The sequence below is a fragment of the Athalia rosae genome, chromosome 1, assembly GCF_917208135.1.
Source record: "Athalia rosae chromosome 1, iyAthRosa1.1, whole genome shotgun sequence".
Classification (NCBI taxonomy): domain Eukaryota; kingdom Metazoa; phylum Arthropoda; class Insecta; order Hymenoptera; family Athaliidae; genus Athalia; species Athalia rosae.
In genome coordinates, this window is record NC_064026.1 from 8321545 (window position 1) to 8336066 (window position 14522).

At 37.6% G+C, this 14522-nt stretch overlaps 3 protein-coding genes across 7 annotated transcripts; 2 read left to right on the forward strand and 1 right to left on the reverse strand.

The window, feature by feature from the left end:
• The first annotated feature begins 107 nt into the window (after positions 1–107).
• LOC105686005 (dolichol kinase) lies at positions 108–4739 on the forward strand. The gene is made up of 7 exons (XM_012400528.3): positions 108–324; positions 1065–1318; positions 1653–1873; positions 1963–2151; positions 2409–2618; positions 3478–3805; positions 3922–4739. The coding sequence occupies exons 1-7, from the start codon at positions 245–247 to the stop codon at positions 4053–4055; spliced, it is 1416 nt and encodes a 471-aa protein (XP_012255951.2). The 5' UTR covers positions 108–244; the 3' UTR covers positions 4056–4739.
• Positions 4740–5059: 320 nt separating this feature from the next.
• LOC105686006 (synaptotagmin-4) lies at positions 5060–10676 on the reverse strand. Of its 2 annotated transcripts, none has more exons than XM_012400529.3 (5): positions 10069–10676; positions 8726–9420; positions 8461–8619; positions 8059–8376; positions 5060–7955 (listed from the first exon to the last, which is right to left on the reverse strand). In XM_012400529.3, exons 1-5 carry the CDS (start codon positions 10118–10120, stop codon positions 7836–7838), a joined length of 1344 nt encoding a protein of 447 aa, XP_012255952.2. In that variant the 5' UTR covers positions 10121–10676; the 3' UTR covers positions 5060–7835. The 2 variants fall into 2 exon arrangements, with proteins under 2 accessions (XP_012255952.2, XP_012255954.3); XM_012400531.3 differs by lacking the exon at positions 10069–10676 and adding an exon at positions 9760–9994.
• A 306-nt stretch (positions 10677–10982) lies between these two features.
• On the forward strand, positions 10983–14432 carry LOC105686007 (arrestin domain-containing protein 17). 4 transcript variants are annotated; one of them, XM_020852399.2, is made up of 8 exons: positions 10983–11211; positions 11342–11543; positions 12212–12367; positions 12747–12958; positions 13055–13237; positions 13334–13545; positions 13637–13935; positions 14018–14432. In XM_020852399.2, the coding sequence occupies exons 2-8, from the start codon at positions 11429–11431 to the stop codon at positions 14143–14145; spliced, it is 1305 nt and encodes a 434-aa protein (XP_020708058.2). In that variant the 5' UTR covers positions 10983–11211; positions 11342–11428; the 3' UTR covers positions 14146–14432. The 4 variants fall into 4 exon arrangements, with proteins under 4 accessions (XP_020708058.2, XP_012255955.2, XP_012255956.2 ...); XM_012400532.3 differs by having other exon boundaries at positions 10983–11192; XM_012400533.3 differs by having other exon boundaries at positions 10983–11179.
• Positions 14433–14522: the final 90 nt, after the last annotated feature.

Consider the following 14522-nt stretch of genomic DNA (forward strand, 5'->3'; position numbering starts at 1 on the left):
CGGGACCGTGCCGAAGTACCGAACTGCATTCGATGAATCGGCGGTTCGAACAAACAGCGATTCGAGCAAGGATTCGTGTCGGTCGAATGCAGTTCGGTCAAGTTCGTTTTGGTTCGGATAGCTTCCCGAGTGGGAGCAAAAACACGCTTACATACTTCAAACTCATTTCAACATGCTATCCGTTATTAATCATGAGAAGGGTGTGACGAGTATTTGAACTGAAAGTATCTTCTCTGATCGTAAAATGGAAACTTTAATTCGAAGTTATAAACGTTTCGACGACAAGCTATTCCGAAGTTTAACTGATAATGCCATACAACACAGGTATGTGACTTGTTCGTTCGTTCATTCTAACTTGACAAATGCTATCGTGGCTTAACCTAAATTCCATCGACTTGCCTCATTCTGGTCCTCTTGTTGTGATAAACAGAATTTGATTTTACGTACCTTATGTTACCTTGTCATATCACAAAATTTTTGACATTTTACCATTTTGTGAAACACATGTTACGGTTATTCCAAGTAATATGATAGCATACTGGTTTTGTGAACTTAGAATATCAATAACAAATCATCATAGCAACTTGCAATTGATAAGTAAAAAGTGCTAAAAACGTCCTTTGTTCACTTTCGAACTAATAATAGAAGATTTTCAAATTTGCATATCCATATCAAATTAAATATTATGTTCGCTCAAGTTTTAAATTTACAAATATCAAGTTCGAGGATCCATTTGTCTTTAAACTTAACATCTTTAGAACATCTTCATGTGAAACTGAAAATATTATTGTGCTTCAACCATCTACAAAAACATGATTTGTTATTTTTATCATGAGAATAAAAATAGTAATTCTTGCTGCTGTAGTGATTTTTAAAAATCAAATTGTTGATATGTTTGAATAATAGAGTTGTAGTTTTTATGAACCCATAGATGCTCAATGAAGGTATCTTGTTGCAAACACATAGTGACATGTTTTATCTTATAACAGGCATTACGTCCATCCTTCTATGAATGACTGTGGAGGAAAATTGAAAATCAAATATGACTTACATTTTTTTTGCAGAAAGAATGCTGGGCTGGGATTATGGCTAGCACCATTAGTAGGGCTGAGCGTAGCAATTACGCTCCTGAGAAAAGACAGTAGCTATTCCGAAATTTGCTTACTTACAGGAATAGCTGGAATAGGTCTTATGATGAGCTGCCTGTGCCTTTGTATTCGTTTATCTGTGAAAACAACTGCTATCAAAGACTTTGAAGTTTTATACTTCCTCCCAGCAATGTTGACCTCTGTATTGTTTTTACTCTTTGGAAACAAAGGTATATGCTCATTTTTTAATGAAATTACAAGTGATTATAAAGTTTGTGTTAATTTACCCAAAAACTTCAAGTCTCAGGACTATTCTTAACAAATTTATTGTTGCTTCCTGAACAACAATGTGTCTGTGTCATTCATTTAAATCTTTGCAACAAGTTTTCTGGTTCAAAAACGATGAACCAAAATAATTGAAAAATGCAATTGACATAACTTTTAAGTGTTATAGCATACATACATAGCTAAAATCAGCAGGAGAATTTTTGAGTAGAAAATTTCTATTGTATCTATTTCCATGTTTGACGACTAAAGTTTGCTCTTTTGATTAATTAAGAACAGGATTACTAGTAAGCGTTACCTGGGGACTAGCTGTGGGAACTATAGGCACATGGGGTGTCCTACAGACAATTTCGTATTTTCCTGGCTGTTTTACGTTTGGAGAAGCATCAGCAGTAGCACAAACAGCTATTGTTTTTTTACTTTCCGCAGCTGTGAATCTTCCTTTGAGATATCACCTGCCTCCTATTCACAATGATGACATTGCCACCGTCATACTCCAAGTATGTACGGCATATGATACTGATCGTTATTGCAGACCATTTGAATGAAAACAACAGTAGTGCAACAATAATTGTTGTCCACATTGCAGGTAGCTATTTTGTTCGTTGCAACAATTGGGCTGCTTTGTGCTGCATTTCCACAAATACGCACACCGATGTGGTTTTACCTAACAACATTTGGTGTTTTGTTGTTTGGGGCCGTTCCAATTTTACACGTATTACTTGACCAAAGTCCCTTATTATGGGTACTGGGTTTTGTATTTGACAATATTGGCAGGGTGAGAAATTACTATAAATGTTATACCATTGCTGAAGCTGGGAAGAATGCGTCAACAACTGCATGTGAAATCACTAATATGGCAAAGCATCTTCTAATGTGATGCCCTGGTGCATTCTGTAGCAATTTTCACTTCCAATAATTTATGTGCTTCGAGCCTAAAAAAGAATTAAAAATTTTTAAGACCATTATCTTAAATTATGTAGTTTTACTCCTAAAGACCAGAAACATATTTCTTTTAATTCAACTACTTTTCAGGTCTTTATGGTCCTGTATTGGATGTTATGCTTAGAGCTGGGAATAGGTGTGGTAGCCTATCAGATAGTAAGCAAATCAAAAGCTTCCACTTCGGTCAGAAAATCATTTCACTTGTTGGCTGTAATGGTATACATTCCTGGCCTGATCAGTGAACCAATGTTACTTTATTTGGCTACTGGATTAGTTATGGCTCTATTTTTGATGCTAGAGGTACGTAAAAAGCTACTTTGGTAATTATTTGGAAGTGGGATCCACCCTATTTTCGATTATACAAAATCGAAAAATTAACATTTACCTTTTTTTTCAAATTGTTCATCTTTACGACGGATTGATGAGGAAAAAAACTACTACGAAAAATGCATATTTTCATTTTTTCTGTCATACAGGGTCATTTCTGAGTGCTTCGTTAGTAATTTCAGGGTGGGGAAGACCTAAACCCGAACCTAAAAAAATTATCGAAAATTACAATTGGGTGGTGGTCGGGTAGCAAAGACCTATAGACATGGCAAAGACCCATAAGTAGTTCGCCCTTGGTCACTCCTTAGTTAAGTCAACCATCCAGTTTTCAACATTTTAATATTTTTTTTCAATCAATTCGCCGTAAAGATGGACAGTTTAAAGAACAAAATCAAAAAATGTTAATTTTTCGATTTTTAATGGCCAAAAATAGTGTAGACCCTGCTCGAAAATTCGAGAATTTTTATATTACTAATTTTTTTGTTTTGAATTACTCCGTTTTTAAGGATTTTGAGGTAACAAATATCTTCAAACTCTTACAAAATGAGAGCATGAAAATTTCTATCAAAAACATGAGAAATACGATTTTTCGGCATTTAAAAATTGCACAAACTATTTAAGATATCTAATTTTTTAAATTCTAGTATTTTCTTGAATCAATCCACCGTGAAAATTAATGATTTAAAAAAAAACTGATAAAAGTTAATTTTTCGACTTTTTATGGCTAGAAGTGGGGTGCACTTCACTTTCAAACAGTTACCGCTACATTGACTTGAATCACCAACCCAACTAATAAAATGCATGATCAACTTTTCTCTCTTACATACTCTAGCTCATGAGAATTTTAAACCTGCCACCGCTTGGTGAAGTTCTACAGCAGGGTTTTTCTGTGTTTGGTGATGAAAAGGATTTGTTCGTTTCTCTGACTCCGTTGTATCTGCTAGCTGGGTTATCCTTTCCACTATGGTTACCAGCCAACAATCTGACTTTTTTATCTCTACTCAGTGGTATATTGACTATCGGTGTAGGTGACACAGCTGCCAGCATTGTTGGTAGTAAATTTGGCACCCATAAATGGACAGGATCACCAAAATCCATTGAAGGAACAATTGCCTGTATTTGCAGTCAGCTCATTGTCATATATGGCCTCACATATCTTGGTAAGGAGTGTAAATACTTACCCATGTAACAGTGTACTGCCAAACATTTAGGTAAAGTTCAGATACATTCCATTACCCACTACTATATTTGCCTCATCTTGATTGAATTGTTTCAGGATTCCTTAGCGGTATTTGGCTGTTGCTACGTGCCACGATCGCTGTTGTTGGAGTATCACTTGTTGAAGCATGGACGGATCAAGTGGATAACCTGGCCTTACCAATATTGATGTACCTTGCACTTGTACTTTGAAAAGTGAAATTTGATATCACATGTTTAGTTGAACACCCAGTTTACGCTGTCACTCATAAAAAATTCTGGATTACAAATGAATGAAAACAGGATGACTAATTTCATGATTACAACGAAGTTACTTGAGTTGTCACTGATAAAAGAATAATAGTCACTTGTTTAAATATATCTTCTAACCAAAATATCTACCTGATATCTATCTAACATTGTGAAATTAATGTACATGATATGCCATGCGGGTATAGTCACTGAACGAATATTTTGCTACTTGGGTGTTGCTCATTTTGCAAAATTCCAATTATTTCGTAGCTTGAATGAATATATTTATGATATTTTTTGTCGACGAATAATAAGCTTTGATATTTCAAAGAATCGACTTTACATACATACGACTTTGTATACCATATAATATAAGATATGTACCTAAATTACATATAACGTTTGTAATGTTATTTTAAGTGTTGTTACGTTTGATCATCTCTGTTGTGAATTTTTCCTAACTAAGCTATAATACCGATGAATGTTGAATCAGAGCTATTTGGCTAATTATTGTTTACATTGTATTGCAATGTCGTATGCGTTTCCATAAGTACGCTTTTCTATTACCTTATTCATTGTATCAATATACACAAGATATATATATTTGATAAGCGTTTGAATAAAATATTTTTATACGTGAACTAATTATCCATTGTATTTTAGCTGAAATTTGTTCCTTCTGCCTTTAACCCAAGTGTGAAAATTCAATTAAATAATTCGTTTATCTGATTTTAATAATTCTATAAAAGTTATTCCGAACGCATACTTCGATATGCTTATGTCAATTGTACTGTCATTCTATACGTGGTCGACGTGTGAATTCGTTTGAGCAATTAAATTTCTATTGGTTCAACTTTGAAATCAAGCGTATTATTTAAAATCTAAAAAAATGTATGATCCAGGTGATGTGTTAAAATCAGTCTGCTTCTGACACACTATTCTGGGAAGGATCACAAGGTATATTATTTGGGCGAGTGTTTAAATGATTTATTCACGGCACAGCCTTAAAATCTGTCGACACAACACATCGCTTGACATTCCTCACCAAAGTATTTGCCATGATTTAGTACCTAGCAGTGCCTAGACATACCAGAAGTAATGAGAACTCTCAGTTTCAATCGTAAGGACACTCTCTCTCCACGATTTACTAGTGACACATTTAAAACACTAAACCACGGCAATATTACGTATTACAGCTAATTCGTTTTGTCTCACTATACTTGATATCTCGGAAGATCAAAGGATTCCACTCACAGGTTTTTTGCTGCGTGTGATCCCGATGTCTGGATAAATTTCAGTTGATGCCAGATTTCGTAGAAACATAATCAAGAGCACTATCACTAGTTGTAAGTCTAATTGTCAGTAGTAATCACTATTATTTTGCCGTATAATGTAAGTTAAAGAAATATTTTGACTTTCTTGATTGAAGGTTTATCATTGAGTTGTGAACTAATAAGAACACAGGCCCACAGAAAAAAAAAGTTGTGCGAGCTGGGTTTCCTTGGGGTGTCCCTCGATATTTTTTCCACGTATATTTTTCCGCTGAACACCAATCTGAAGACAGAATCAGGGGTTGATGAGGGGGAAATTCTCGAGAAAATCTATTAAAACTGATGAGAATCGTGATTCAGAAATCTCTTCTGTATGATATTATCATGCGGTATTTGTTTGCCTCTCTCTTAAACACAACAGTAATTTGCAAACATGTCAACTTACATCCTACTGTATCTCATCTAGGGCACACAAAGATAAAATACATTTTTTATCTTTCGACAAGCTTGGTACAACTACAGGTAAAAACCTGCTACCACGAAGTGGTTGGACTGTGATGACAACTACCCCTTAACGGGATGTGTAGAATGATTGATCCAGCAGAAATCCACTGCATTGGTCATTTGGAGACAAAAGGGTCAGAAAACGATGAAAATTATAAGGATATTATCATCATACAGAAAAGATTACTAGATTATGATTTTTATCAGTTTTTATGGATCTTCTCCAGAATCAGCTCATTAACTCCTGATTCTAAAACTTTTTTTTTGTGGGCCTGTGGTTTAATTGAGTCTTTATGCAATGTTGCAAAGATCAATTATTCCAATTGATAATCTCTACACTACTTGAATTATAATTATCAGTTATCGTTTATTGGTAATTATTTTTATAACTAAATCATGAATTTAAGTATAAGAATAAATACATTCACTTTAGTAAAGCCAAGGCTCATATTCTTGCCGATATTCTCAAATTGAACTAAGGTATTATAAATATCACGCAAGGGAGGGAGGTGAGTGCGTAGTATTTTGTATAATGGCAAACAAAAATACATCATCTGATTTGTGGGTATCAATTCAAAGGAATTGCATCACTCCCAAGTAGTCATTGATAAATCATGGAGTTGACTGACTGTTTTTATATTTTGATATTACATGTATATATATACAACAACAGATTATAGAACTCAAAAGCCTTTTGCTAAAATATCGGACGAGTCTTCATTATCTAGACTTCATGGAACATTCTATCATTGTCACAAATTGGAATTGCTTGAGCTTGAGTTCTCGTAATAGATGAGTACTCTTGTTCCACGAAATTTCGTTTGAGAATACCCGACAGTCAACGACTTACTGCTAGCCGAGATCTAAAATGTTATACTCAATATTTCAAGTTTGGTGTCTTGGTCATAATAAGTAATAAATAATATTAACAAAATCCGCATCATTCAATTCTGTACTTCACCAGTGTAATAGGTAGGATCGCTTTTCCAATACTCATAATCAACTAGTTGTGACATCTTTCAAAAACATGGTAGTTAATTAATTCTTATTGCTTCTCGATTACACCCAATGCACTTCACAATGAACCCTTCACCATTCTTCGATTAATTTAATATCAATTGGAATATAGATGCATGTCATAAAAAATTCATGTCAACAGAACTAGAAAACAGGCAATATGCTTAGCTTAGGAAGTACAGGACTGAGCGATAAACTTGACTTCATTGATGCTGACAGTCCAGTTCTGCTGTGCTGTAAGCATTCATAGATCATACTTATTTTTGGTCTTATCTGCTGGTATTTGGGATGTCAGTTTGTGACACATTATACACACACAATACAAATTACGTGTATGCAGGGACTGAATATCTTCTCTTCAAATTTAAAAAATCTTTGGGCGCATGATACAGGCTAGTAATCTGTGCAAAAGCAATAACCTTAAGCCAGCCTGGATACGAAAGGATTTCTTCCTTAGTAAATAAAACATCTAGATCGTTCGCACACCTTGTTAACAAACATCTATAATGATGTTTTTGAAAGAGCTCTCGTCGTCTATTGCAACGCTATTTGTATGAAATTTGGATCCATCAATTTTGATTGTAGATTGCCACACTAATTGCTTATTGAATACATAATTCAATATCTTGCCCACTAACAATTCATGTGCACTTTCATCATGATACGGACATATCTTGTATCTCTGATCCAACTTCTCATTGACACAGGATGTGTTGATCTATATCTGCCTTTTTGGCTTTTATTTACTAGTATTAACAGTAGTTGCTAACTGCTCTTTCACGAAACATTCACTGCAAGCCTAATTACAATAAGTAAGTAATTGAAAAAACCGACGCTTTATAGATTTTTATAGAGAGGGAGAGCTAACGGGTAGGGTTGAGGAACAGGTGGTCGGAAAAATAGGGAGATTCGAAATTAAGGAATAAGGGATCAGAATCGAGGTAACAGGTTACTCTCTCAGTTTGTGCCAATCAGCAATTTGTCGTCGTGGAGAACTGCGTATGTCATTCCAATGACTCAGAGCTGATCCTTGGCTTTTAGGGCTTCCTAACTCAAGTCGACCAATTACCTGTAACAAAACGAAGCCAAATGATTGTCTGTAAATATGTTTTTGGAAAAATGATTGATTTCATTCATTAGAGCACTTGTGAATGGAATATCAAATATGATACCTCATTTTTGGTCACACGATCCCAATCTAACAATAAAAATTGCAGGCAAACATTGGCAAGACCATCACCGCCGTTGGGTATTTCAAAGACAAAGGACTCATTGAAGACTGGGGAAAGAGTGCGCTTCTTTATGTGTGTCTTCTTTTTAGCGATACGTTGCGAATTGTATAGAAGATACATCTTGACATATGGATCCGCCAACCCTGTCACATCCATTTTAGGCAGGTTGCGAGCCTTAAGGACAACCACAGTCAGGCGACTGGCACCTGGTTGCCAGCAGAGTGAGACGAGGAGCTCACCTCTTCCTTGCGATTGGATCTGGAAACAAAAATATTTACTTCAACGTTTGGAGAGAATGTTTTGCCAAATATTCATCTTAATGCAAAGATTTGCAACTGTTACCTTTAAACTCCGCGGACAAATCTCACGACAAAGTGTCAATTGGTGGTTTTCGTTTTGCTCTAGCCCCGTAACAGAAGATAATGAACAGACTACCTCACCGATCATATCATCTCGTGAGTACCTGTCGAAGCTGAGTACTACAAAGTGGAGTGTCATTTTCTAAAAAAAAAATCATTGTCAAGAGGTAAATCAAAAGAAAATCAAGAGGAATCACATTCAAGAGGAATCACCTTTAAGAGGTCTGATTAATGATCTCATGACGTACCTGAAGTTCACTTTGAGATATTCCATAGAAGGTAAAATCTTCGTTATAGATGGGGTCTTTGGTGTTTCGGAGAACCCTGGTCTTCACTCTTTGCTGTTTATCAGGGAGAAGTTGCAGCTTGACATAAGGATCGCTGGTGGAATTGGTCCCTCTAGCTGGAAGCTCCTTACACTTTACAACGGTGACAACCAGCGCATTTTGTTCACTACGATATCGCAACCTAAACTCCAATTGACCTAGGCAATCCTTGTTACTATCCTGATTTACATTTCCATTATCAGCCTTCTCGTTATTTTCCAACTCAGCTTTGTCTCGCTCATTTTCAATAGTAAGGGTGATTTCTCCAGGTGGTGTCTGTGCAGGAGTACTAGCACCTTGAGGAGAACGGGCCTGTGATGATTGATTGTTTGTTTGCTGAGAAGGCTGTGACCCAGTGGGACTAGGTGTATTACCACCAGAACCTGGTGGACTCTTGGCTGGTCCGGTTGGGCTAGGACTCTTCTTAAGATAATGACTTGTGCTTCCTGGACTCTTCACAGCTGTAGGCTTACGGTGCGGTGGCCGGAACGCCAAAGATTTATCAGGTCCAAGCTTAGTGTGACCTCTACGTCGACGACATAGCCACCATGTTGCAACAGCCATGCAGACGAGGATCACTGCACCGATGCATAGCCCCACAAGAGTTGCAGTGGAAACTGAAAAATGCAATAATTTTAAACTTCACACGAGGCAAGAAAAGGCAAATGCATTTCAAGGAGGAGGAAATGTACATCCTTATGATGAGAATTGAGTTGAGACTTCGTAGTATCACCATGACAACAGTAGCAATGATCAACCAGTAAGCAAATGCAAGACTACGTTTCAATTCCACACCATTGTCCATAGTGTTGTGAGGTATGATGTATGAAAATATAATGTTAAGTCCGTTTTTCGCGCCGTGGGTATCACCAATAATTAAACCTTGTGAAAAACAGATTTGCATCACGACAGAGGCGATGTGCGTGAGCTAGCTTGACAACAAATACTAGACGTACCATTGTTGTCACTGATATGACAGAAGATCATAGAGGACCGTTGACAATAATCCGACAAAATAACCGGGTGCCGAAGCGGATTCAACGAACGCGTCATTTGGAGCTGAGTTTATGTGGTTGCATGAATCGTTGAGAAATATTTTTGCGGAATGACTAGATTTGAGAGGATCGATGTCTCCGAGGCCGTGCATACGGTATACATAGGTATGTAGGTGTACGACGTTGATGGTCACCTCCCAATTTCGAAAACGAGTCTACGCAAGGATCTCTCGACGGTGCCTAAAAGCTCCCATAGATTTGGGGACTCACCAGAATCTACCGGCCGTATCAACGGGCCATCCTCCAAAACTCTTCCGACCATGTTGGCCGTTTTTCAGAAGAAGAACGCTTATCCAAAATTCGTTTTGATGCCCAGCGCACTTGGTATTTTCCACGTCGCGGTATCCTGACTCTGTGACTGGCACGATCGTACCGCGATCAATAGACTTGAGTGTGCGCGAGGACCATTTCAATTCAACCCGAGAATGACCCGAAAGGATTCCGAACCTGACCATCCTCCAGGGGGAACAACCAGCTTCTTCACCTCAGCACGCAGCTGCAGCTGATCTTATTACTTCACCCGGATACCCTCCTTACCGGATTCCTGGTCTTTTGCTAGCGCGAAGCGAAAGAACCCAGATGTGGTGTTGAACAACCCTTCATTTCTATTTTCATTGGTGACTCACAGCTACGATGCTTCTTGATATTCCAAGAGAGATTTGATATGAAATCATGTTTTTTCAAGTTGTCAGAGGGTCCATAAGTGAAACATTTGCAATTTTTTTAAATATTAATTTGCAGGGAACAATCTCGGGCGCATCGTGGTTGGGACATCTGAAGACAGAAATAAATATTTCATACAAAGTCTCGTTGGTGTATTAAGAAGCTCCATAAAGGTTCTATTCAAAAAAACATTGGAATGCTCGCTTATCGCTTTTAATTTAAATCTTATTTAGTTTTCACTAAAAACTAACTCTATAGCTGCAAGGAAATCGGGAATTAGTTCATCATTGTATTTGCAAGCCTCAGATGCTATTACATAAATTCAAAAAAAAAAAAAATCTTCAGGTCGTACCTGTCTAGTGATAGCGTTGAGAGTAGATAATCTACTCTCAACGGTGATAGTAAATAAGCGGGGATGTTGGGTGGGGTCAGAGTCGAGTTCATATCCCGCCTTGGGATGACGTTATCGAGATGACGTCATATTCGTACTCTGGTGCTACCGCGGCGAATCGTAGTCTCCGTGATCTCAATATAGCGCATAGTGGATACTATTTGTAGGAATGGATAAAATAAACGGTGATGATGATCCCACAAGCTGGCAGTATGCTTTGGCGTGTAGTACACAGAACATGGTGTATTAAAGAATTCAGGAGACAAAGTTTGTCGGCTAAGTATAAAATGATGATCACTGTAATCACATCAAGATAAATTGTGGACATTTTATTTGAAATTGAATTTTACAAGTCAATTCATCGTTGCAATGTACCATAAGTGCCTAGCACTGCTATCGGTGGATTAAAGTGATATTACAATTTTACAGCAACAAAGATTGATAACAATAACGTTATCAAACAACGACGTGGTCGTTAGGTCCAGGCTAACGTGCGTAATTGCAAAAGAGTGAGAGATGGTACTCAGGGACTTTCAGATACAGTTTGATAATCCTTGGAACACTTTCTACGGAGGACAGACTGTAACAGGGCGAGTTATCGTCGTCATAGATTCAACGAAGAAGATCCGCGGTAAGATTATCGCCAGATATTACTACAGCATACTGTACTACAGCTCTACATGCCAGCTCTTGATTTCAGTCGGTTACTCAAATTACAGATGGAGAGATAACAGAAAGAAATAGCTTCTGGGACTTTTGATTCTATCAAACATGAATATAAATTGTTCTGTTTTCGCATTCCCGTTTAATCCACCTCATTTGTGAACAAAAATTACGTTACGCTTATGAATAATTGGACTACTAATTCCTTCGCAACATACATACGTTTAAACCCATCGCAGTCCGTAATAAAGTGTATGGTACTGTGTGTACAAGAGGACAATCGAGCTTATACTGTTAAATTGAATATCTAATGCTGAAAAATCGCGACGCATTTATGTGTTCTATAGCTGATGATGTGGAATTCGTTCGTGTCCAGCATTTCTAAGTCTATAATTATAGTATGAAATGCTAGAACGAACTTTAAAAATACACCAATCGACCACAAAGAATCTTACATACAATTAGAAAAATCTTTTGGTCCAGGGTCTAGTGGAGCGAGTAGCCCTGGCAGCTGTCAAATCATTTCTATTTTGGTACACCAAGCTATTACGATAAAATAATGTATAACACTTCATTAGGATAAAATGTTGCTATGTATTACATCTAATAATGTAATTCTATTCATCTTGTTAACAGGGATAAATATAAGGATAAAAGGAGAAGCTAACACAGCGTGGACCGAAAACAAATCTGAGCTTAATAACGATGGGAAATACCATGATGAAAATCAAATGATCACTGGTCACGAGGAATACTTCAACATACAGTACTATCTCCTTGGTGGAGCCTCAGGTAAAATTGAACATGGAATTCACAGGCTTTGGTAGAATCAAGATTACCGAGAAAATAGCTGTTTTCAAATTCAGTCGTTTGGTAAAACGTGATAATCAATCGTACGAATACCTGCTTAATATACTATCAAGATGATCGGTATTTCATTGTGATTAGTCAACGGTGAATCAATGCTGGCCAAGCAATTATAAACTCGCTCGCGCCAAGTGTTGTGCGTTTTTTTTATTTTCTAAAATTTCTTTCGGCAGCCCATTCGTGAAGTATTTTGAAGAGATGTGTATCTTTGGAGATGTTAACAGACGGCAAATAAATACGCATTAGCATTTTTATAAGTCAGTTTATCATAAATAACTCTTCGTATTACTCGCATAATGAACAGGTGTGGAAATTCAACTACCGCCTGGTGAACATTCGTATCCATTCAGCTGCGTCTTGCCGCCCAATCTTCCAAGTAGTTTTGAATCGGATCTTGGGCATGTTCGCTACACCGTCAAAGCGACCTTAGATCGGCCTTGGAAATTCGATCAAGAAGTCAAGACCGCGTTCACGGTCGTGTCGGCGTTAGATCTCAATCAAGAGCGAGGAGCCGCGGTAAAAATGACTTATTTTAGCGCTTTCGTTCGTGTACCAAGTTTCTTCGCGTATGCAAAACAAGAATAATTGATGCTAATTGAATTTTTTTTTCAGGACCCTGTTCAAGAGGAGTTAACGAAAACTTTCTGCTGTCTTTGTTGTGGATCGGCACCTCTTAATGTGACGGTGTCACTGCCGGTTCGCGGTTACGTTCCTGGTCAAGCCATTCCGATAAGATTGAATGTTGAAAACCATAGCGATGTTGCAGTGGACACGGTGAAATTTTATCTCAGAAAAGTACAGTATCCTCAATAACTGATAACATCCCTTGAATCGGGAAAGAAACTTTCAAGAACTGCACCGTTTATGACAGAAGCTCGGTGAAAATTTCAGGTGGTAACTTATACGGCAACTTCACCTACGCTTTCGACCAAAAGAATAAAAATCGTAGTATCGGAAATCGGAAAAGGACCTGTGGAAGGCGGCGCGACTGTTAATTGGGAGGAACGGTTAAATGTACCTCCGCTGCCGCCATCAAATCTGGCGAATTGTGGCATCATCAGGCTCGAGTATAATCTCAAAGTGGAAGCTTGCGTTTCGGGATGGTCCGTTCGATATCTAATTGTACAATCAATTGTACTACTAATCACAAATATTCAACTCAAACATATTAACAATTCTTTCTGAATTTCAAAGGTACCACCGTAATCTCAAGCGAAATATCCCAGTGTACATAGGAACGATTCCTCTTACGAGTTATCAGCCTCCGGTTGCTCCACCATCAGGAAGCATCTTGAAACTAGATGAGTATCCAACGAAACCCGCAGACCCTACTTATGGTGGATACCCAAGTGGCTATCCAGAGTTCAATCCTGGTTTTGGTAACCCGGATACACCGGAACCGAGTGCACCTTTAGGTTTCATCCCACCATCAAATTCAACTTCTGCAATGCCTCCACCATTGCCACCAACCATGACCATGTATCCAAATTTGGGTAGGTCCCGTAATCATACTACATTTGACTGCAATCAAGTAGGAAATCATTTGGATTTTAACTATTTTTAATCATTCATCAGCCCCGCCATCATACGCAGAGTCGATTTACGGTGCTCGTCATATCCAAGAGCGTGGCGAGTCCGAACACGTACTGGGTGCCAGGAATCAATTCTCACCAAGATATCCGGTCTACAGCTTTGCACCATAGTAGAGAACCTATCAATAAAACTAGATAGCTCTTGGGAGAGAGGAATAGAGAATATTCCTAAGTTGAGACATTTGTTCAATTGAACTGGCATGCTTTGCATTTCAGATTTTACGTTATCACTGGTGGATTATGTAATAATGGCAGATAAACTATATCCAACGAATTGGCGCAGCTTGATGATATTCTCGTAAATTAGTTTATGTACTATTGTAAAGTTTATACACATATTTTGATGCAGCTTTATACGTATGAAACGTAAAAATATACAGCACTATTCGCTAATAGAATATCAGTGTGTTATTGAGCATACCCCAGCCCAGATGCTCTTCTCATTACCGTCATTAAAATTATTTCTAAAAACATGACAATAAGTACAA